The 26,261-nt window shown below is 39.1% G+C and overlaps 1 protein-coding gene across 1 annotated transcript; it reads right to left on the bottom strand.

The window, feature by feature from the left end:
• Positions 1 to 1,006: 1,006 nt before the first annotated feature.
• On the bottom strand, positions 1,007 to 19,357 carry LOC106807354 (protein XRP2-like). The gene is made up of 8 exons (XM_014809665.1): positions 19,109 to 19,357; positions 15,316 to 15,433; positions 15,033 to 15,124; positions 12,899 to 13,071; positions 9,974 to 10,077; positions 5,454 to 5,536; positions 2,433 to 2,608; positions 1,007 to 2,183 (listed from the first exon to the last, which is right to left on the bottom strand). The coding sequence occupies exons 1-8, from the start codon at positions 19,174 to 19,176 to the stop codon at positions 2,008 to 2,010; spliced, it is 990 nt and encodes a 329-aa protein (XP_014665151.1). The 5' UTR covers positions 19,177 to 19,357; the 3' UTR covers positions 1,007 to 2,007.
• Between the last annotated feature and the right edge of the window lie 6,904 nt (positions 19,358 to 26,261).

Raw genomic sequence — 26,261 nt, 5'->3', positions numbered from 1 at the left:
GTATATATACACCCACACATACACACACCCACCCACACGTTCATACAATTAATTTAATTACACATAATGGCCAATAGGCCAAGTGCAAGGGCGGTACAAATGATGAATATTTACTTACATAACAGTGGCATGAGCTTGTAAGCTTATATATAATGAATGACAAATGGATTACATATTAATTATAAATAAAGAATAATATGAATATGTCTATGTTTATGACTACATATGTGCGTGCGCGCACGCATGTGTGTGTATGTGAGTGTGCGTGCATGTGTGTGTGCATGCGTGCGTGCATTGTATGTATGCGTGTGCGTGCATACGTATGTATTGTACGCATGTACATATGTATATGTATATGCATGGTTTTTCCTGAAGAATTTCAGAAGACAGGTCGCTTATTGACGGGTGGGGGAGGCCCAGGAGAGGGGTTGTACCAACTGGAGTCAATTATGCATGTTATATGCAGAGCTCCTTAATACACAAGTAAACTCGATCAGTTTAGAAATGTATACATCAAGTTGTGAAAACATAACATGATTGTGCCGGGATTGTCAAAAGTAAACACAGCTGGAAATTAAGGCATGTCAATTAGGCAAATAAGGCACGTCAGAGGACGATATTAGCTTCAGCTTAGAAGGAATATCAGACCTGACATGCATTAAAGGGCTGGGGAGAACCCTTTATACGTATACGTATACGTATGTGTATGTTTATGTGCGTGTGCATGTGTGTGTGTGTATGTATATGCGTATATGTATATGTATATCTAGAGTCCATCATAGAGAAGAGTCCATGATAGAGTCCATCATAGAGAAGAGTCCATGATAGAGTCCATCATAGAGAAGAGTCCATGATAGAGTCCATAATAGAGAAGAGTCCATAATCAAGATTATATATATATAGAAATGAAACATAAAACATCAGTCGCACTGACATATAACTCACATAAGAAAGTTGTCTAGGCCTATACATCAGAAGATGCTATAGTCTGTAAGGTTATATATAGTTAAATTGTTAAGGCAATCTTTATTGGTAAACCGTAATTGAATCTGCAGAAACATTCATCCCTGCAGAGTATCATTATACTCCGGTTGGTGCACACGTTTTACAATGCCAATTAGAAGTGATGTGTCATGGATAGCAATATTTCGAAAACGTATAGCACTTATTAACCCCATTTGATATTATATGCCTTACATCAATATTAAACGAGCAAATACCTACCGTGAAATAGAAGCGCACGTTTCATGTACCGAGCACAAGTAACTTGGTGGCATCCACCAATCAATTTTGTTGACTTCAGCTAATCTTTAGAAAACGAGAACTGTAAACTGTAGAAGTCTCATAAAAACTGGTCATCATAATACAATATCCTACTATATAAGTGTAATAAAGTGACTTGAGTACCTTACATGCCTTAACAGTGAATGCTTATCTAGAAATGCAAATAACGCCATGTTGCCCTAAAGTCAATAACTATGCTAAAATATTAGGAAAACATGTAGGGGACAGCAAGATACTAATCAGGTGCTCATCAATATAGCAAATGCTCACCAGCTTCAATGACTGCCCATACCCACTGTCACTTCAGCTGTTACTGTCACTGTCACTTGTTTAAGGCTTAATTCCATAATAAAGATTATGTATGAATGCACGCGAACATGCTATGCATTGAAAGCCTTCATAAAATCAGCTAAAATATTATGAAGAAATGATAACAGACAAAACCAACAAACAATAGTTACTTCCCAGATGGCCTAGATTTGTGACTAGATCATAAATGAGGCTTGCCTATGCTCCTAGCAGCTTAATCACATATCTACATTCTAGCACAACCTTTTCTAACAGCTTAACCTCCTAACCTCTCTCTCTCGCTCTCTTTCACTCATATACCTCCCTTTTTCTCATCGTAGAAGCACATCAGTTAGCTCGTTAACCCAACTAACTCAATTATATCCCTTGTATACGTAATCTTCTGATTGTTTCTCTGTTTAATCTTCATGCCACTTAGCCACTCATCTGCATGTCTGCAAAGTTGTAGAAGTTCTCGACGTACGACATGGCAGTCTTTTGATTGCTGCTAACAAAGGCAAGGCCAGTCGTGCCATATGCTGTGTCAGCAACGGCTTTTTGACAATGAAGATTGGCATTTGGTCCATTATACTCGAATCCTATCACTGGTCCTGCAGGGTAGATGAAATTATAATAAATAACGTACTATCGTATCATGTCAATAAAATGTATTGTTTTCTCAATGCCACCAGAATGAAGACACATATTCTAAAAGAAACATAATTAAAAATTTTTAATACATTTTTTTTAATTAAGGTTGCTGCCAACAATGCCTCACACTATATACTAAATGCTATCAAAGACAAAATGTTAACCTGAAATGCTTGATCGCACAGACGACACTGAAGACAAGCACTCACCTAATTTTACTAGTAATGTGTAGGATTCTGACCCAAACACGCGGCGGGCATCATCTTCCTGCATTGTAACTTCCTTACTCTGCACTAGGGTGCAATGTGGCTGCAAATGAACAACCACGCCCATCAACGACAACTCACGCATTAGTCTAGGTGGACGAGGCAGTAGCATGAAGGGTCTACAATATAAATAGAACGGTGATGTAAGATATGGTAAGTGCAGTTGCGTTCGCTTGTAGAAATACCCCGGCCCCCCCACTCCGAGGTCGGAGGGACCGCATGCGCGTTCCCAAAATCTCCGGTAAAGGGGTATTTTTCGCGCGACAAAATCCGGCCCAAGAATTGTAAAAAAGGGGGTGTATTTGACTTTTCACCCAGAGATTTCTTTAAAAAGGGGGTGTTTTTCCTCTCTCTCTTTCATCTTGAATATCATAGAAAACTTTATCAAATCCCGGGATCAAATTCCTGAAATTCCTGCTAGTTTTGAAAGCTCATTCAGGATTATTTAATTTTGAAATGTAAAAATATTGCCCCCTAGTTCCCCTCGATCACTGAACTCTACACTACGTAGTGTAGACTGGTTCGACAGTTCCACACGCTATACACTAACGTCACTACGGTTGGAATGAGAGCTAACCTGAGATAGGGGGTACATTGATCAGTGTTCCGGATTTAGGGGGGTCTCCAAGGCAGGAAAAACCCGCAAAAAGCCCGCGAAAGGGGGGTTCAGAAATTTTAGCAGTCCTGAGATAGGGGGGTGCTTTCAAAAGGAGGGAACGAGCATATGCGTACCCTAGATAACACTGAGTGGGGGGGCCGGGAGAAATACGCAGTCCAGACAATTCCTCATCATGCTCTGGCACACAGTGGCAACATATTTCAACATCAGAAATTCTTTGCAATGTCTTCTTTATGCTATCTTAGCTTGGCCATATAAAAGTCCGTATGTGAAACCTGTGATCATGCAAACCAATTACCCGTCTGCAATGACAATTCACCAGGACTGAACTCTGCATTCATTTCTTGTTCACCTGAAGTGAGTTCCATTACATTGTTCGAAAGATCACCCGAGGAACAAACGGTTAGGATCTCACAAGCCTGCTGGAGTGGCAACCTTTCATAAACTACATTCCTAACGTTCATATCTACTGTAGCTCATACGGGCCTGTTACTTAAACACAGTGTAAGTGGGCTTGGGTTGATAACAAAAACGGAGTAGGAGCAGATAACTTATATGGTGTCGTGACTATTTAAAAAGGATGAACTCAAACCGGAGATCTGAGCTGGCATAGAATTACTAGCTACAGTCTTATTGTCATAAGCGCCCATGTCATATGCTCAAGAGATGTTATAAATAAGGTAGGCCGAAGGTAAACGTGTATGTCTCTGTATTTTGATAGATTTGACCTCTACACAGTGTATTACACACATATAACATTATATATAGCTACGTTCACACGAGACACGGCCTCGCTGGTTCCATACTTATCTGGTGCTGAATTCGGCTGAAATACCGTGCTAACACAACCCGCAGCGTTCACACGAGAATCGAGGCTTAGCTGGCTAGGTATAATAGTAAATAATTTCTCGGTTAGAGGGAAATGTTTTCCATGATGGCGGCGCGGCGCCCATGAAAGTCAGTTGTTTGTGGCAGTTTTTCAGTAAAATTACACAAAATCCAGATGAACATTACGAATGCTTTGGTGATGAAGACAATTATCAAAAGGAAATTCGGAGAAATATTTTCAATGGCATGAGCCTTAAGTGAAAAACGACACTCCGCCGCCTAGTATCAATGTAGCGCACTACAGTTTCACGGCTTACGAGGCCTCGAATTGCAGTCACACGACAGACAATACGCGGCCAGCATGGTGCCGTTGTTTCAGCGCGGAATCACTTTCCGTGCCAAATAAGCCTCGTATTTCAGTACGGTACTTGGGAGGCCGCGTATAAGTCTTACATATTTTTACAGTGTGAACGCTCAGTATGGTACTGAAATCCTCGTGTGAACGAGAGATATATCTTATATATCAAGAGCTAATAATACATTGTGTAAAATACATTGTGTACATTATGTATTATTAGCTCTGGCTATATATATATATATATATAATTATACATATATATCAGGAGTAGATAATAGGGAAGGAGTGTGACTTCAATTAACAAGGGAAATTCGTCATTTACTAGCCTTATAATACCTACGATTTACTATGCGTAACTCATCCACTGATGCCTCAATCGTACACAGTACATTCGCCTAGCATCGTGCGCAATTGTTTCCCTCGTGTACACCCGCAATCGGAGAATATAGACTAAAACGTTTACGGGACCCACGATTTTCCATTTCTGCTGCCAGGCAAACTCGATGCGTTTTGCCGTCCGAAATTTAAACAAAAGGCAGCTACTAACCACAACTTGCTCTCTCGGCGAGGCGGTGTGGCTCACAGGGAGATGGACAATCGACGCCAACACTCGGCGAGATAACCTTTGAACCCGGCATACAGCTACATACCGGCATAGCCGGCATACAGCTGGTATGCCCCCAGCCGCCCACGCACGCCCCACGCAATCTCCCTGCGAGCCACACCGCCTCGTGAGAGAGCAAGCTGTGGTTAGTAGGTGCCTTTTGTTAAATGTCGGCGCAAAACGCATCAGTTTGCTGGCAGCAGAATGGAAAATCGGTGTCGTACGTTTTAGTCTATATCTCCGGATTGCGGGTGTATACGACGGAAACAATTTCGCACGATGCTAGGCGAATGTACTGTGTACGATTTGAGCTCAAGTTGGATGAGTTAACGCGTAGTAAATCGTAGATATTATAAGGCTAGTAAATGACAAATTTCCCTTGTTTATTGAAGTCACACTCCTTCCCTATTATCTACTCCTGATATATATATATATATATTTAATTATATATATATATAGCAAGAGCAGATAATTGACTCCTCATGGATGGAATGGAAAAATAGTGGTGACGGGAGTAGGAAGAGAATAACAGAGAGTTTAGTGAGATGCCCTTACATGGTTCTCACGCATGTCATTAAGAAAATTTCGTGCTCTTTTCTGTCTGACCCTCCATCAGAGAAGAATACGATCAGACACGACTGAACATAGAAAAAACACAACAATGAAAAACATTTGAGCATGTGTGTGGTAGCCACGTGTGTTAAGTATATGTTATCGACATGATGTCTTGCCAAGCTGCATGAATTGCATATACGCATAACGATTCCCTATAACTTCTTGCATCCTGATAATATTAGCTCCCATTGTGAGCAATTGTTTCATGCAAAATTCACTAGTCCACAAAAGTGTGTCACACAAAGTATTTCACTTGTAGGTATAAGCTGGTAATCACAACTTGTGTACATAAATTAAGTACGCAGGACAGATACAACCATTTATTTCATAGATTGTTATAAAAGAGAACATTAATTAACTATCAGAAAATATAATGCACAAATGAAGATTGAGAATCAGGGAAAATTAACTGACATCTACAAGTAATGATAAGACAAATGAAAACTTCTTTTGGAAAACCTGCTGCAAACAGACATGAACAAGTATTTGTTATCAAAAAGATAACTTACTGCTGTATTAATAAATAAAAAACAATTCACATAAAATATATCACAAATACAGTTCGGTCTCATTACAATGTCTTAAATTGCTTCAGTGAAAACCCACCTCAGTATGCTTTCTTCTAGTTGAAGAGACAGTCAGAGGAATGATGCTGTCCTCTTGGCATGTGTGATTGACTAGCTTCCACTCTCTGAACTGTTCTGCTGTTCTTGGCAGTGAGGTACATATTCCTCTACTTTGAACCCTGCCGTGCAGTGGGAGAGAAGTCAACATGTGAAGCAAGAGTTTGCACTAATTCAAGGTCCAGCAAGTTAACTGAACTGAACTTAAATTAACCACGGCTAAAGATGATGATATAGCTAAAATAAGGAATGATACTGCCAAATGATGATAGACGTGACTGTGGCAAGACAGCAGCTATGGTTGAAATGGTGTGGCAGTAATTGCCGAAAGAAAATGGTGTGTAAGGGCAAGGGAGAACAGTGTGTATGTTTAAGAGAGATGCATGCAGGGTTGGAATAAAACAGTCTTTTTGCAAAAAAACAAAGAAACACTGTTTAAAACATGTTTTTTTTTCGTTTTTTCGTCTTTTATTGGCGATACAAAGAAACAACGCATAACTCTATCTATCGATATCAGTACAGGACTAGTTTTATTGGTTTAATAATTTTTTTTGGCTTGGGTTGTTTCCATAGGAACAGTTAGCATTGGGTGATGCTGACATCTATTGGCCAGTAGAAAAATTTCAGCACTTTTTTATAGTTTCCGCCAAAGTAAGCATGGAAAATACTTTTATTTAGGGGGTAGAAAATTAGTTGGCGTAGTATTGACTTAGAGTAAAATTCCATAAAAATGGGGTACTTTGGATCAGCAAAAAACACTGTTTTAAAACAGTTTAAAACAGTACTGTTTTTTTTCGCTGCCAACCCTGGATGCATGAGGACAAAAAGGTGTGGTAGAATATGAAAAGATAGGGTCGTGAGCAAAAAACACGTGACTAGGTATGGCAAAAAGAATATTACAGTTTATGATAGTAGGAACTGTTAGAGGAGGATTGCAGCTATAACTAAGGGGAAGCACGGTGATCAGAAAGAAGCAAGAGAAATAGCAGGTATGTCTGATGAAAGATGCTATATGTATATGATTAAATAAGGTTGCTTCCTTTACATAGACAAGACTGGCAAAAGAAAAACGTAGGGATGGGTAACTTTAGCAGCTACGTCAATAAAAGACGATGGCCATGGCACAAAAAACTCTTGCGTGTAAATGGTTGAGTGTAGTGCCTATTATCATTATATGTATCACGTATAAATATGTTCATGCATTTATTGAAGGGTTATGAATACACCTACACGATGTTTTGTGATTATTACCAATAATTACAAATACAAAGGAAGATTCTTGAAATAATTAATGTAGGGTTTATGCTAAGGTAGGCTAGGTAACGGAGGTAGTGGTTAGTGGTTAATGGACGTAGGCATGTTTTATATAAAGGATTGGCCAGCAATTTGACTTAACAGAAGGAAGGAGATAGAGATTGAACTGGCTGTAAGCTCAAAATTTATCACAATTATTTTAATGGCAATGGTGAGGTGTGATGGTTGCGTTTGAAGATAGGTGATGGGAATGGCTGATATATTTTATATAGTAAAAACCACCGTTACGACTGTCACATTAAGTGTGAAAGAAAATCGGTTCTATAGGAAAGTGTCAAGTAACCAAGTATTGGTTTACCAGTCTCACGAGCTATAGTTTAACGAAGGTGCTGCATGAGTTCACGAAAAATCAATGTCTCCTGTGAGTAGGTGACGTTTTATGATAATACAAACATGGTCTCATGCATCAACTAAACATCATGAATAAAGAAAGACATATCAATAAGGTGAATACACGCAAACACACATATACACACAGACACGCGTGGGCTCACACAAGTACACATATATGCACTCGAAGCTGTGTTAGATGGCAACTCTATAGAATGAACACCTATAAATAACATGTTTCATTTTCTTATTGGTAGTGTATATAGTGAAAAGTACTAATATTACTAGTTTTGGTCTTTACCTAGTGAGTGACCATTATATACAAGTCTTTGACTGCACATATATTATCCAGAAGTGACTATTCTTTATTACTATAGATATATTATATGTATATATATATGTATATGTAATATATACACCCACACATACACACACCCACCCACACGTTCATACAATTAATTTAATTCACATAATGGCCAATAGCCAAGTGCAGGGCGGTACAAATGATGAATATTTACTTACATAACAGTGGCATGAGCTTGTAAGCTTATAATATATGAATGACAATGGATTACATATTAATTATAATAAGAATAATATATGAATATTCTATGTTTATGCACTAGCATATGTGCGTGGCGCACGCATGTGTGGTGTATTAGTGAGTGTGCGTGCATGCTGTGTGTGCATGCGGTGCGTGCATTGTATGTATGCGTGTGCGTGCATACGTATGTATTGTACGCATGTACATATGTATATGTATATGCATGGTTTTCCTGAAGAATTTCAGAAGACATCCACGGTCGCTTATTGACGGGTGGGGGAGGCCCAGGAGAGGGTTGTACAACTTGAGTCATTATGCATGTTATATGCAGAGCTCCTTAATACACAAGTAACATCGATCAGTTTAGAAATGTATACATCAAGTTGTGAAACATAACATGATTGTGCCGGGATTGTGCCAAAAGTAAACACAGCTGGAAATTAAGGCATGTCAATTAGGCAAATAAGGCACGTCAGAGGACGATATTAGCTTCAGCTTAGAAGGAATATACAGACCTGACATGCATTAAAGGCCTGGGAGAAACCCTTTATAGCGTATACGTATACGTGATGTATGTTTATGTGCGTGTGCATGTGTGTGTGTGTATGTATATGCGTATATGTATATGTATATCTAGAGTCCATCATAGAGAAGAGTCCATGATAGAGTCCATCGTAGAGAAGAGTCCATGATAGAGTCCATAATAGAGAAGAGTCCATAATCAAGAGTCCATCTCTATTATGGACTCTTGATGTATATGTATATGTATATGTATATGTATATGTATATGTATATGTATATGTATATGTATATGTATATGTATATGTATATATGTATACAGTATATCCGGGTGAAAAATAAACGGGAGCGATGAGCGATTCGCTCTTCAAACCTCCGAAATCGCTCCCGTAAATTTTTTTATGAGAGCTATTTTCCCACAGACTTGAAAAAGAGCTCCCGTGAAAAAATTTTTTTTTTCCCCCTGCAGTATATATGTGTACATATATGGGTTCACCTAATGGTATTGATATTTTATGTATGTGTCAAATGATCATATGCACAGAAAAGTAATGAGATCTGATATTCATGCAGATATGCAACGAAAATTTCCATTCCTCCCTACCTGTATATCCGGCTGCAAGCACAGATACAAATATAAAAGAGAACTGTAGCCCTAGATGCACAGAAAATCAAGCCATATATACATAAATTCCATTATGAATAGATAATACAGTTGTCCCCGCTTCATCGAGCCGTGGATAAACGGGCGCATCACTTACATGACACGTCTTTGAAAAACAATCTTTATGCATGGTGTTATGTTCACCGCTTAGTCAGGACTAAGCGAGAGTTTCATGGTTCCTGACCTGTCCTATAAAGCGTAGACTACTGTACACAAGAAGAAATTAACGTTTGTCCTATTTTTGGTTGCTCTATGTGCCAACCAGCTAGGAGAACCCAGGTCTAATAGAAGCGGTTTGTGTATGCTGCCGTTCCACAATGAATTTACAGTAGTGTGGGCAAGCAAATTTCCTTAGAGCTGGGACTATCTAAAATATATCAAGAAAACAATGCCAGTTGCAACTACTTAGTACTAGTTGTAAAAAACACGTTATACACAGAAACTAAGGACTATTATAGAAACCCACCTCTGGCAAAAGGCCCCAGTTGGTCTCATCAGCAACTGGTGTGAAGTCATGTATATTTGACCAGTTGTTGTTGAATAAGCTAATATCTGCTGCCTTGAACTGATCTGAAACAGAAAATCACACCTATTTCCTCAGAATGGTGGTATATAATAATGCCCATAATCGGTACACTAGTCTCTGTATATAGAAAAACTGGATACCCAGGACAGTAATGCAAGCTTTACACAATTCTCTACAAACTGTTAGACAAGCTACTAAAACATTTGTCATAACACATAATGTCACGGCTAGCACATGTTATCATAATTTGTAAAATATTATAGATGAATGAGAATAGATGATAGAAGCCGCGTTACATGATGTGCTTATATTGTTGGTACAGTACAGGGCCGTATCCAGAGGTTGGGCAGAGGGGGGTTACAAAATGGCGATGCGAAGCTTCGCCCCGAGCCGCGAAGCGGTGAGTGGGGGAAGAGTCCGGCCAATTTTGGTTTTTAACATGTTTAGATGCTATTTCCTGGCATCTAGTTCACTTCAATTGTTTGTTGAATTCATACAAAAGACAGTGTATATCACCATAACAATATTAACATCAATCAAATAAAATGAGATTTGTAACAAACTCGTCTCTGGTGTTGGGAATTATGACTAATTATCTCCGTGGTGTGATCCATCCAATCTAGATGCTAGGATGATGAACTGTGACTCTTTGAAATTATAGTGTTAACTAAAACTGTTACAGTAGTAGAGTGTTTCAGTAGTTAACCATCAATGAGTCTTTATCTTTAAAAAGGTTATAATTACATTGTAATGGTTACACAAAAAATTAACTTCTACCCATTAAATTTGACTAGTTGACACCTGTTATACCCACTTAGTATCACAATACATTTATTTGTATAGATCCCAATGTAACCGAGTAAGACCCGAGTAAACAACTGTAGGTCCAAACATGTTACTAGGTTTAAACTAGTACTTTTTCTCTTTTTTTATCAACCAAGGGGGGTTACAGAAACCAAATAACCCCCCCTGCATACGGCCCTGGTACTGTCGTTTTTAGCAATTTCTCAATTAAATTTCAAACAATCTTTTGGTAGAGGTTGTGTAAATCGAATTAGATATTTTGCATGCACAAAGGTTTTGCAATTTGCGTTATGATGGCCATCAAAGCTGACAACATGTATAATGTGTCAATTGTTACCGCGAAGAGTGGCCCCAATATCACGGCATATAGCAATACTCCACGTTTTTGAGGTCTTCTTCTTTTAGTCAGGAAATTATGGAAGCTTACATCTTTATCAATTATTATCTTATGGATTCATACATTAGTGTTACACTGTGGGACACAGTGCTCCGTATTTTTCCCTGATGTTTTCCAACGGACAACCATGATCCCTTATTACAGCCATATTTGTTATGAGTCGCCTAGCTTAGCCTAATTTTCATGTGATGTGATAACATCGTTTGTAATATTTAATAATGGTCTATAATCACTTGTATGGTAGTTTATTGGTTAAAGCAGCTTTCACCTGAAATCCATTATGTATTTAATAAACGTAATGTTCTATGCAAGCATTTTCCATGAAAAAATATTGATCAGATAGACTCAACATAAAAGCTGCCTTGTTCATAACATCAAGAGCGTATTAAGAAGGCTCTTAATAAGGCTCTTAAAGAAGCCTTCTTAATACGCTCTTGATAACATATGCATTCCGATGTTTACATCAGTAATCGCTTTCCACGCTTTTGTGCAAAGTAATATCGTTACGGCAAGCTCCGAGTGACTCAACTTTTATGTGTATAAATCTGTGCATTCTTAGGGCATGAAATATAGTATGTAAATAAGCTGAAATTCTTTTATCCTTGCTAATATCTATTTTATAATGGAAGTAAGATTGAGTAAGAGGCTATTATCTTCTCAGACTAGTTTATTATTCGGTTTTTTAAGTTTATTTCTTTTCTGTAAAGACTGCTATTCCAGACGAGACTATGTGCTTTTGCCGTGCCGCTTGCGTGCAGTAAATTTTGAACAAACTGTCATGACGGGTTGTTTACATTTTCGAACTACATTCATCAATTTATAAGGTTTATTTGTGCTAATCATCGCATTTTTAAGACATTTTTATGTAAAAAATGTAAATAAATTCGTATAATAAAAAATGTATAAATCCTATGGTAATCAAGGAACAGTAGTGTACTATTTACTACTAGTGTGTATACGAGCATTTATGACAGGGCATTTATGCTCCTTTTAATTAGGGGTCAGCAGTTTTAATTATTAAGATAAAACTAGTGTACATGTGAATACAGTGGCATTTTAATTCCAAACTATGGGGGGAGGGGTGAGGTGCAGAGCCACCTTTACCAACTGTGCTTATAAATATATGACTATAGACAGTATTAGACACATGTAAATCAACAGATATTCTGTTCCAGTTACTGTGAAGATAATTTCTCCAAAGCTCACATTAGTATAACCAACAACCAGATATAGTGGATAATATAGCAAACACTGTGAAACACACATATATGCACAATTTTAGAGAGCCTAATAACATTTGGTCAGGCATATGCAGGGTTTCTTCTGAGGGAAAATTAGACAAAGGAGGTAATGGCCAGTTTGGGAAAAAAACGTGCATGATGGATTCAAAGGCATGCCGTAGGCACGCATGCGGACGCTGCAAGCGGATGGGGGTGGGTGGGGGGGTCTTGCCCAGAAAAATTTGAAATATTTGAATGTCTTAGAGTTAGACTGCATTTGAACATTTTCACAACGGCGATGTTAAATTTGATAACGGCGGTGCGCCACTGTGCCTCTTATGTATAAGAGACCCTGATATTACCTCCAAAACTCTTTTGACGTCACACTGATTGACCACATTTGCTCATGCACAAGTCACACGTGTACCATGTTGAACTGCCTACCTTCTAATTCCTCATAATTGTACTGAAAGCATCCAAACTGCATCGAGGTACATGCTTCAATGATGGGCTGTGTGACACAGTGAAGGAAACAGTCTATCTTTTTGCAGTCTCGTGCACGGAACTGTTGACAGGCGATTACAAACTTGCATCCGGCACAGTCCCTCAGAAACACACTAGAGCAAAACAAACAAACGGTGAGAGAGAATTTATGTAGCAGTAAACTATTGGTAGTCACAGGTGAGGCGAGGTGGGATGAAGGGAGGGCTGTGGGGAATAACCAGTACAAGAACAGTTCACAATTATGAATTAAATGCTAAGGTGGCATTTTGGCGGATACTTAAAGGGACAGTAGCCTCTAGGATTTTACTGCATACAACTGTACTTACTGTATAACAAATCGTCTATACCCACATGTATTTGTCACCAGATACTTAATTAATTATTTACACATCAACGCTACGAAATTTGAACGGCACCATGACACCCGCGACCGTGCTGCCACCCTGAAAAAGTTGCGTATTTGCATTTTTATTTTGAAGGTAAATGACCTAGGGCTAATCACAAAAGTGCAATTATATTTATACCTAAATGCTATTTAACCAAACGATATTCATTTTAGGGCAAATTTATCCATATTATAACTGAAACTATATGTCGTTTATAAGATATTACAATCCTTTTGCTTTTAAATGAATAAATAAGAAATACCCTCGGTCTGTAGCCCTTGGCTGGAAAGTGGTTTTGCGCAACTTCTCAGATCGTGCGCTTTGAGTGGCGCCACCGTCGTTGTAATCAAACTGTAGTCGTTAGTTATAAAACATTTAAAAAAAATATTTCTAATGGTGATTGAACCATGAAACTTTTTATGTAGTGCAATTATAACCTAAATTAGCTGAAAATAACCCTAGAACCTAGAGGCTACTGTTCCTTTAAACACATTCTTAAATACAGGATCGCAACCAGGTCAAAACATCAGTGATATTAAAATGAACCATGGAAGTTCCGTGATAGGTTTTTACAGACAACTGTCCTGCTGTGGATAATAAGTTGCATTTTACCCTGTTGGTTTACTCAGGGGTAGAAATGAACTTTTGAACAGGGGAGTCTAACGGACTCCTGCCCTCTAAAAAAGAGAGAGTCCGCAGTCTGAAGTTCAAAATTAAAGATATTAATAATAACGCATGTGCTTATTTTGAAAATTCATGCGGTTGCACGTCTGCCAAATTTTCTCTGGACATTTGCTGAAAAAATACGGTAACTCCGCGAGGCCATGCTCTGGAACGAACTAGCTAGTATGGCAGAATTTTCAGGGAGTCACGCGTACTCCTGCATATGTCAAATCAGGGAGTCCAGCAGTAAATCAGGGAGTATTTGACTCCGGCCTCCTGGTAATTTCACACCCTGTTTACTATTCCTGGTTCCGTGCCTGGATTAATGTTTGTGTAGTCACTTAGCAAGGCACCATGACTTGGTTGTAGCAGGAATACAGTTTTGAAGTTTAAATGATTCGGGAAATAAGTTGCTTGCTTATGCTGCAAGAATGCAGGGCTATGGCATGGGCTAGCATATACCATGTATGCCTCATCTAACTACAGCCAATGTACAAAAGTGCAATAGTATATATAATAGTCCTTATGTTAGTGCCTGGCAAGAAGCTGTTGTTTGTATTTATAGACAAACTACCTCAGTGTATATAGTGTACAGTATTATGCATACTGTATTGCATAGACATGAATTTGTATATATATTCAATGTATTGTATTGCCATTGCATATTGTGTGGTGTGTTTGTGTTCGTTTGTTTGTGTGCTTGCATGTGTGTGTAATAACTATTGCAATTAATCATTTATTTATTTTCTTATTAATTAATTATTTATATTTATTTATCAATTAATTTACTCATTTATTTATTTATATCCCACTCAGCAGGTATCCAAGTTATTGACATGAAAAAGATTGATTAGACCATTGTACATGTAAAGACAACTTACTGCCTATAACACAGATGGTATGGTAGTGACATATAGGTCAAATCATAATAAATTTTAGATCAAAATGACATAATAAAGTTGAATATTATATCCCATGAAATGGCTGTAAAAAAGTAATAAATTTGTTTTAGGTTAAATACTCACCTGCCTTTCACAGGACCAATAAATATTCGACAATTCTTGCAGTCATCAATGGTCACCTGTGCTGAGTTGTCAAATATATAAATGCAGGCATCCTGGAATAGTAATTTAAACAAATTATAATGTGTCATAATAACAATTTAAGAAAGAATTTTCTAGTGGAATTCACAATCATATAATCTATTTTGCAATAAAAGAAATCATTGCAAACCAAACAATTGTTACCTTTACAAGTAGTGTTATGTCATTGTTATCTGGTTTATGAAATAAATCACATAATTCATACCTCACAATTTTGAATGATGAATTGCTGCCCATTGACTTGACCAGGTATCTTTCCAACTGTTTGGCCATTTACATTTTCAATTATGTAATCTTTTGGATCAATTTGAGCTCTTTTATCCCTGAAAGTAAAAACGTAAATTATATTGTTTATTCTATGTTAATTTATGCTTGTATTATCTTTAAACCTATATGTTCTTAATTATACTGAAATACCCCATTTTATTATAGCTCTGGTTACATAAATTCACTCACATCACATTTGCAAATGATGGCCACTACACATGAAATACAATAATTCACCCATATGCAAATTCCATATTATGAGAAATGCACTGGATCTGAATTTTTAATATATGGTCAGAACCAGAATGGAACCAGCTGGAAATAAACATCAGTTTTGAATCAAAATTAATTGATCTGAATGACATAGCATTAGCAGGCAAATCCAACTAAACTGGAGTACTCTTATGAAACATCCCTAAGCCAACATGAACTAAGCCAAACATCCAGATATATTTCAAAAACGACAATAGGTAGACACCCAACATTAATACTAACATACTATGCACTTGCATAGGCCTACCCATACTGATACAGCATTTTAACCTAGGGCTGTGCCAACATAACCAAGCTTATATAATTAAACTCATAACACACACCAAATACAGGGATTGTGTAACACAATCCTACTTACAAGCTGCCATTGAAATTTCTGAGAGTAGCAGACTCACACACGTAAGCTTAAATTGTATTGGTACTATCCATGTAGAAGTAGATAATTGAAAATATTTTTAAGTTCTAACTTGTGTATTACAAAACTACTACTAAAGTAACAAAGTCTTAATGTGGTTTACACAAACCTTATATTCTACTAACAAATTATAGCTTGCAATAAATTAACTCACAATAGCAAGAAAATATTTGTATTCATATTGACCGAGTAGTGTAGTTGTGTGATATGCACGTTACAGTTGCGACAGTATGGCTGCAAAGGCTGTACATATTTCTATATATAGGCATCTTTTTGCAACAACCAATTACAGTATTTGTTTAACATGCATATTATGTTACTCAATACTTCCTAAGGCGTATAATTATCTCTCTTGCACTAATCTTATTTGGTCTATTTTGCCTACTCTGGTTATGTCAGGGCTGAATTCAGGATTTGAAGATGGGGCGCCCTGCAAGCCACGAGATTGTAAAGCCTATGGCGGATACCCGGGGGTCCTCCCCTGGACATTTTTAATGAAGCCTCGCAGATGTAATTTACTATGTATCTGAGAGCAATTTGTTCGAAAAAATCTTGCCTATTTTTTATTCAAATTTTTGTTTGACAATAAATAGGAGACACATGCCAGCTGAACATCCCTTAAATTCGTGCATGTACGTTTATTATATATTGCGCCCGGTTATGCGTTGCATGGTTGCTGGGACTAAACAAACAATGTTACTTGATAATAGATTTGCACTATTTCGATCCATAGGTGGAGCTATGGTCACTGTGCTGTGTGCTATACCACCAACCAAGTGTGTTTAGACTATAGGCCTTGCCACCAACACGTGGCATGTGCTCTCTCTCTCTTGCTTTCTTAGTACAGCCAACTGGCACTACCTGGTCAAGCTCTGTGTTAAGCCTTTTCTTTGTGTGTACAGTATAACGTAACAAACAACATGGTTTTGTGGAGAACACGAATGGCCACGCATTTGTCAGAAGTCTGCCATGCAAATTGTTTGCAAATGACTAACGTACATGTGGCACCATCTCTTGTACAATCTGGCCATATTCGTAATACTTAAAGGGACTGTGTATGCGTTCAGACTCCAGACCCATCGAAGTGTATTGTGGATAAATGAGGCCCTCACTATGCCGACATGCACTTGGGTAGGAGGAGCCAACGAATTTACGTCCGAGGCAACGAAATTCTCGCGTTCGCGAACCTTGCCCCACAATGGAAATGGCTGTCAGAATCAGGGCTATATAGACTGGGATTCGCTCCCACCTCGATTACCCATCGAGTGACTAAGCTAAGCCGAGAGGTGGGAGCGAGTGCCAGTCTATGGACTATAGGCGGCGCGCAGGCGGCGCACTGCTTTCCAACTCCCGTACGAGCCTCGCCATTGGAACGTTGCAAAAAAAGCGCCGGTAGGTGTTTCCTGATTCTGACAGCCATTTACATTACGGGGCAAGGTTCGCGAACGCGAGAATTTCTTCAGTCTTTGTGTGATTTCGCGTGACCCAGCTCGGTTACGAACAGAGACAGTATGTTTTTATAACAAGTGAACACTGTTCTTGACATAGAAACAAAGATGGCAGCTGTTGGATGTGTATTCGTGCTGTGAAAGTGTGAAATCCAGCGAGCGTCGAGCGAATTTTGCGGTCCCGCTTTCCTACCTGCTATATATATTAGTGTAAGCATGCAACACTAATATATACAGCAGTGGAGCCGCGAGAGCAATGGCGCCGGCAGCGTATATGGTTGCACGTAGGATTTGGACGGAATTGACAAGAAACTGTCGGCAATAATAGGTGAAAGAGAGTATAGAAACATTAAGAATTTGGTAGTAAATAGATTTCGTATTTAGTTAGCATTATATATTTTTTTGAAACGCTTCAAGTGCCTGTGCGCGGTACAGTCCGGCATATTAGATAGTACCAGGGTACGTTCCGGCATAGCTCTAGTAACTATAGCCCGCGTACAATTGCCGCTGGCAGCAGTTAATGTAAAGCCCGGCGCACATTGCCGAACATTTTGCTCAAAAACATTATCGTAGCAATGTTCCATGAAATGTTCGGCAATGTGCGGTGAAAAGTCGCCGAACATTTGTTCCGAACAATGTTTCTGAAAATCGGAAATGTTTGATATCTTGAACATTGTTCGTCTAATGTTCGTCAATGTGCGCTGAATGTCGAACAATTCTATGAACATTTGTAAAGTAGTAACCAATAGCAGCACGATATGTGGTCACATGATTTTTGTGCGCTATCAATAGCGCCGATCACGTGACTCTTTAAAACACAGCTACTAGACGGTGCCACGAGATTGTTCGCTGCAAAATGTTCGGCAATGTGCGCTCAGCAATTTTCCACCGCACATTGCCAGACAAAAACATTTGTTTGGACGAACATTTGTTCGGGAAAATGTTCGACAATGTGCGCCAGGCTTAAGCGGGCTATAGTACTAGAGCTAGTTCCGGCAGTACCCTGGGGGACATAGTGATGCAAGGCGCAAATCCACTTTAGGCACCTTATGTATCACGAAGTGATGCACAGATTTCTGTGTATCATCAACTGATGCACAGACTTTCCGTATATCAAGGAATGATGCAAAAACCCTAACCTAACCTAACCCACCCTAACCCTAAGTCATAAAGTATAACCTTGCTCCTTAGGTATCACGAAGTGTGTTAGGGTTAGGGTTGGGCTTAGGGTTAGGGTTAGGGTTGGGCTTAGGGTTAGGGTTAGGGTTTTTCCATCATTCCTTGATATACGGAAATTCTGTGCATCAGTTGATGATACACAGAAATCTGTGCATCACTTCGTGATACCTAAGGTGCCTAAAGTGGATTTGCACCGTGATGCAAGACCCTCTCAGCGCCAGTAGGCTGTAGCAGTAACCGCAGAAGAATCAGTAGTAGGCTAGTAGCAGTAGCAATACGAGCAGTACTGTAGTACTAGTAGTAACGTAGTAAAGTAGTACTAGAGCTATATAGTACTAGCAGTAGTAGTAGTAGTACTAGTAGTAGTACTAGTAGGCCTAACGACTAACGACCGTGTCAACATATTAGATTATTACCACGAATATTCCTTTTTTGTGCTACCTTGCGTCTCCTCCACCTTCGGTTTGGATGCACAACAACCCATAACGCAATAACTATTTATAATTCCTTAGTAGTGGACATATGTACGACTCCATTTTTTGAACATTGAAAATCATAAAACGGTTGAATAGCGGGAAAAACATAAATCTAAACATGTAGCAACAGCATGATTTTCACTGTTCGCTGACACACTAAATCACGCGAGCAGCACCACAACAGGAAATCGTTTTCCATTGGCGAGCATACTACCTAAGCCAAAATTCCCATAAACCACTCGGAGTAAAATAAATAAATTACAAATACAATGACACAATTAATGATTATGAAATAGATACATATCCATATCCATCCCTATATATTTTATTTGTATATGTATTTCTATAGTCACATTTGCCGAATCTACATTGTAAAGCACAATATATTTTGTTAATAAAAAAAAAATCATGTTTGTTTTTGTAAAAACGATTATCGAGAAACATGCAAAACGTGTTATTTACAAGGTATTTTTTACACTGAAGTGGTTTATCTCCTTGGTTCTTATGAGGGGGGTACAGGGGGTTGTCTTCCTCTCGCCTCCCCAGGGGCGGATCCAGGGCTGAGGCTATAGACAGTATTTTTCCCAAAAATGGGGGGGGGGATTTGGGGAATTTGCGAAGATGCGATTTGGGAAGATGCGAAAATGGGGAATTTGGGCACATTCCCCAAAAATGGCACACCACTCCACAGTGAGCGCCGTCAGGCGCGAAGCACATGGCGGGGGGTCTGGGGGCCCTCCCCCAGGAAATTTCAAGGGTCCCTGGGCACAAAAATGAGCACCATTTGAGCACACATTTAGTCAAGCAGCAATAGCTAAACACTAGCTAAAAACTAAAACTGGAATTTTATTTCTGCTTAATTTTTCCTGCGCTTTGCATACCAGTTGATTGCATACCATTTGCATTGCAGAATGATTCAAGCACTTCCCTTCTTTTTCAGATATCAAAGCTAGTTTTGTTACCATGTAAAATTTTGATTTCTTGCAAGTCCTGTCAATGAATCAGAAGAAAAAGAAAACAAATAAAGAATATAGCTAAATTCCATCAAATTGTTTTCTGTATTTTTTGTATTTTCTGTAAATTTCGAAGGGCACTTTGAAATCTAGACCGTATTTCCCAATACGGCAAATACGGTCTGAATCCGCCCCTGCTCCCTCCCCGTCCTTCTATCTCCCTCTCTCAACACCTCCAGGATCCTTTATATTTTGCATTTTATTTTTTGAATGTCACCATTAGTTTCTCTGACAGTTTGCGTAATAAATGTATCCTGATAATATTTTCTCATGTATTTATTTCTCATGCTATGGATTTCTTTTATTTTTCGCTACTTAATTAGTACACTCTCTTTATATATTATATATATATATATATATATATATATATATATATATATCAGGATATATCTCTCTTTCACGCGTTTGGATGAAAATCCTCCCGCCCACTGGCCTCCCTACTCCCGCTCCCCGCCCCTTTTCTCCCGTCTCTCTCCCCTCCTCTCCCGTCTTCCGTCCCCCCTTCTCCCGTACTCCCGTCGCCTGTCCCCTCCCTTATGGTTCGCTGCATATGAGAATGTGCTTCGACAGGATGATACCGTACCCCTTTACTCTTCACAGCTGCTCTAAATTAAATGCCATTCAGCATAAAGCTACGAGATGGGTTTCCAAAAATTATCACGGTAGTTCCGAGTTTGTTTTGGCTCAACTTGATTCGCCTCAACTTCGTGTCTGCTTTCTACATGATGAACTTACTGCCTTACATAAAATTTATCATGGACAGGTGAAGATTGGCATTCCCTCTTGGCTCTTGCAAGCTTCGTCGTAGCACTCAACCATCTGAGCGTGATCACTGCTTTCAACATGCGCCACCTTAATTCCTATTCTATATATATTTCCTTTTTCTGATGTGTGTCGACTGTCGTAATATCCAGTCGTAAATAACGCAGCTGAGAAGTTGAGAACACGGTGAACCTATTAGAGTGCATTTGAGAAGATTGAATGTATCATTGACAACAAGGTAACCCCCCCCCCGGGGGGTGAACCGTTTTCGTTCTACTATCAGATAACACCGCATCTTCTATCAGATAACACCGCATCTACTATCAGATAACACCGCACACCACTGGCAGTGGCGTATCCAGCATAGGGCGGAGCCGGCGTACGCCCGCCCCCCGTTTGCAGGCCAAGAAAAAAAAATCAAGAAAACTTTAAAAAAAAGCGTTTTACTAGCAGTCGGTCTTCAGGGGTAACATCAGACTGAACGCCCTCCTGCTTCTGTGCCCCTCTGTTTATCAATTTCTGGATACGCCACTGCACTGGCGTTCCCCTATGTATAAGCTTCTGCTTGAGCGAAAAATCAAGAAGACAACTGGCTTGAACTAATTGCGTTTAGACAACTTGACGATTCACGTTGCCACACATTTAATGTCTAGGGGGCCTACTTCATTTATTACACTATGATACTATTGACGTATCACAAAGGAAACAAGGCTCGGGAGTTTCACCTATAGCTCCTATAGAATTCTAGTAGGTGACCATATAATATTATTATGTAGGTAGGCTTGCCACGTGAATTATTCTATGCATGGTCCGCCGAACATGCATGGAATGATTGAAAAGACAGCCGGCCCCTTAGCTGTCTTTCAAGGTTAGATGTGAGGATGGTCTTCTGGTCAGGCAAAATTATGACCAGTCATTTCGAATAAGAGCATCAAAGTAGAGAGGCACTACGTGTAGTAAACGAAAATTGTGATAATAAGCCACATGAGTCTGTAAGAGTTCTCAGGCGGGCCCGTGAAGAGCCACCTGGTTAACAGAGGAGTTAACTGGAGAAACAGTTGGAAGGCAATGGAAGCTCATACCATCCAGTAAAGGATCCGCGAAACAAGTGCCGCAGAGCGACAGCACTCAACTGATGTGTACTGTAGCCAGGTATTTTTCTGATAAACTCACTGGAAACCGAATCAAGTGCGCCCTCCTGCCACCGCGTTCGCGCTCAGAGCATATATCTAGGATACTACTTAAATACAGATCTAAAATCTATGATAGGCTTTGCTATACCTACTGGTAGTACAGTAATAAAGACACAGCTGTGTAACTTTAATGACTTCGCTATATTAACATGTTATCATGGATATAACGTAAGTATATGGAATACGAGCGTAGTGGTGGTGGTGGGCGAGGGTGGGGGGAGGGGGCTCTAATAGCAAAAGCAGTTGTCCTTTGTTAACAGTCAACAAATCCATGTTTAACCCTTCTCTTGAGGTTCAAAAGGTTATCAGACACTTACTCTTCGCGCGTCAGTGGAAAGCACATTTCATGGTCCTTTCAATAAAGTGATAAAAACGGTAGGTCAGCGCTGAAACAAAAAAGTTTTGCACTTGGTCCGTTAGACCATGTCCTCAGAAAAAGTCTGATATCTGACCTTTCCCCCACTGCCCTTTCACCTGTGACCCCCAATTTCGCGCTGGTGATGGGTTTCCTCCCCATCACACTATATACATCTAATATTAAGAGAGTAGGTCGAGCCGTTGAGGTTTGTGCCGCAATTCCGTATTTCCTCCTATACCTTAAGTTAAGGGGGGAATGTTCTTCTTTTACACGTCTTGACCTTTGACCCCCAGCTTCGACATCCCAACTCGTTTTCGCCCCCCCCCCGACGTCCCGAATATCAAGACCGTACGTCGAGCGGTTAAGATTTGTGCCCAACTATTGACGGACGCACGGACGGGAGGACTGACAATCATGCGATTCTACAAGCTGCATCTAACTACGTCAGATGAGCTAAAAATAAAACATTGCATGAGAAAACCTTCTGCAAAATTGAACTAATAAACTGTTTCAGAATTTTGTAAAAAAGTATTTCTATTAATAGAAATGGGTAGCCCAAGTTATGTTATATAAACTATTAGAGTACATCAGTAAGATATTGGTTTTCAATCATACATTTGTTGTTGAAGTTATCGAGTACCTAAGACGAACAGTGTAAATGTGTTAGCGCTTTTTTAAAATAATATAGACTTTGGGATTCATCATGTATTTTTGAAAATGCTTACGGTGTTTTTACTTTACGTGCAAACACTGTATGTCCTGTATGTCACCAACAACCGGCATTCTCGCTCCTCGTATTATCGCCAAATACACATAACTCTATACTAGTAATATCTGCGGCATGATCCTGCGAATAAAACACAAGGCAAGGTATTGGTGAAAAGGGAGCAGAAAGAGACGTGTAACGTACAAAGCACCTATGTAATAGGAGGTTTGAAGGTGGAGATGGGCGCAGTAACCAGTACATTCTATTGGACATTGGCTATAAGAATCTGTATACTAAACAATTCCAGAGGTCATTTCATTGACTTCATTGTAACATAATTATATGAAGTAATATTGGCACTATTACATTAGCACAATATTCGTCTTTATTAATTATATTACAACTGAGTTCATAGTAAACTTCATGGTTCTTAAACTTCTTTTACATAACATCATTTATTATCTACAATAGCCATTCGTTTTCGTGATGGAAAACGATATACACGCAACGTTCTTTCCACAAATAACAGCAGTGACAAACGCAACTGCTATATGTACAGATATTTAAAATAAGAAAGCAGAATTGTAATATACCAACTGACAAACATGTTCATGATTAAATTGCAGTAGATAATCATTGGGAAATAACATCAAGTGTTCGATTCACGTTGTACTCTTAATGCAATATTAACGCCATACTCATGCAATTATATCAGAAAATACCTCTGTAGTGATATTATGAAATATCAATAAAACGTAGCATCCCCAAAATGACAAAATGTCACGGGTAGTTACCATTGTAAATCACCAATTTGATATTTATACTGTCCATAAGCTAGTTTTATTACATTCAATGCAACACCACCCCCATCACATCACAAACCGGTGGATGTACGTACAGTTGCACGAAATTATGACCAAATCAGATGATACTTACAGAATTAGGTCTGGTCTGACACTTCAGACCTACTTGCGATAGACAGATATTCTATAGTAACAATTTGCTCCCAATGGCCTGACAGCCACGGCTTCGATAGCAAACCATTCATACTCACATGTGATTGCCTGACCTGTGATACTCATGCGTTACGTGATGACACGTGTGGCACGTGCTGGCTTGACATTAAACATTGCCTGACATGTTGACATGTCGACATGCAAACATTAGACATGTTGACTTGCATGCAATGGCCAAACAACAGAAACGTAAGTAGGGATAGCTAGATAGCTTAAATCTCACACATGCTGGCCTATCAGTGTCAGTGGAGACTCAAGTGCAGTGGCGAGGCAATTGAGATTCAAATTTAAGCACCAGTCAGAGGAGACTTGCGCACAACAGCCTAAACGTGGAAAGGCCAGTCAATGCCTGAAAATAAAGACTCAAAAATCTTCTGGGTGAAAGTTGATACTTTAACGCTCTGCCTTGACAGTTGAGATATATGAGAACTAGAAGTACAACAGAAACTTTTCCCGCATATGCAATTGAAAGAACAAAAAAGTTTTGCCACTCACTGGGTATCACACCACCACTGACATTTACATCTCTACATCAAGGACAATCCAAAAGCATATGCACAGAAAAAGATCCTCCCACTTGGTAAAAAATTACTTATGCATGAGTCTCGTGAGTTAATAATATGTTTGTAAGGAACATGTCGCTGTAAAATCAGGTCTGAAGACTGCCAAGCAAATTCCCAAATCGAAACTATTCTATTTGTACTATTATTAGTTCTTCGTACTTGGCCTTTAAATCAGAAAAATACGTTTCCTGAAGTTGGAAATTCCTTCCGAACTCTAACTTCAGATCTTTGCACCTATTTTACAAATGCACAAACCGTATATAATAAATCACATGCCTAAGTAAATTATTACACCTCATTAATCATTTTCAACACTATCGATAGCATAAAATGAATACGTCATTTTATAGAAGCACACCTATATGCATATCAGCTGTATTTTACACGCAGAACAAAAACGTGGAGGGAAAGCATTATATCATACGATATACTGTCTTACGACTGATGCAAATAAATAAGCTCTGGGAGGATCGCACCTCGATCTGCAACACAAAAACTTTAAACTCCACCCAGGTGATTTCTCACAGGAAAGTATATAGATGGCAATTGGGACATACATAAATAACGTTTTGTCTCACATTTTCTGTTCGTTATAATAAAGATGTCACACAATATAAAATGTGCAAAATGGTTATTTAGAATGTCGTTTCCAGTGTAAGGTCTTATTTCAGTGATTGTAAATACAACTTTGTTTTAGACACGATGTATACTATCGCTGAGAGGGTCTATGTCCCCCGGGCTTCTGCCGGAACGTACCCTGGTACTATCTAATATGCCGGACCGTACCTCGCCTACTCCACTAACGAGTCTAGGGAGTCGCCTATGCCTACTCCCTAATCCTAACCATATCAAATAGTGACCAGGGTAGGTTCCGGCAGTACCCTGGGGGACATAGACCCTATGAGGTATACTATCAGGGGTGAATAATGACAAATTTGTCATTGTTCACCCCTGATACTATCAAGAGCTTATAATACCTATTATTATTAGGTATTACATAGGATAAGTTCTTGATACTATGAATACTGCCATAATTCTCAACTTAGCACAGCAAGACACCAGACTCTGTTTCATAATCAATAATTTTTTTATGCACAATTAAAAGTAAGAATAACAACACCATTTTAGGCATGTTTTACAATTGAGTTCTCATTTCATTTACTTTGGTGCATATTTGTCTTGCAATTCAAGAGAAAGAAGATGCCAGCAACCCATGGGAAGCCCCCGCAGTCTTCCAATACATATCAATCAAATACATAAAGAACAACAAACAGACCCAATGTATTTTTAATAACTGTCTCTAGTAATAAAATGGGGTCGTCTCATTCCCCCCCCCCCAATGTAGGTGTAGGTGTGCATGCGTGCGTGCGTGCGTGCGTGCATGCATGTCTGTCTGTGAGCGTCTGTGTGTGTGGGCATGTGTTTCACGTGTATATCAGTGTGTGTGTGCATATGCATGTCGTGTGTGCATGTCCATGTTTG

The sequence above is a fragment of the Priapulus caudatus genome, unplaced genomic scaffold, assembly GCF_000485595.1.
Source record: "Priapulus caudatus unplaced genomic scaffold, Priapulus_caudatus-5.0.1 Scaffold210, whole genome shotgun sequence".
Lineage (NCBI taxonomy): Eukaryota > Metazoa > Priapulida > Priapulimorpha > Priapulimorphida > Priapulidae > Priapulus > Priapulus caudatus.
Note: the sequence above shows the minus strand (reverse complement) of the source record. Positions and strands in the feature narration are given on the sequence as shown.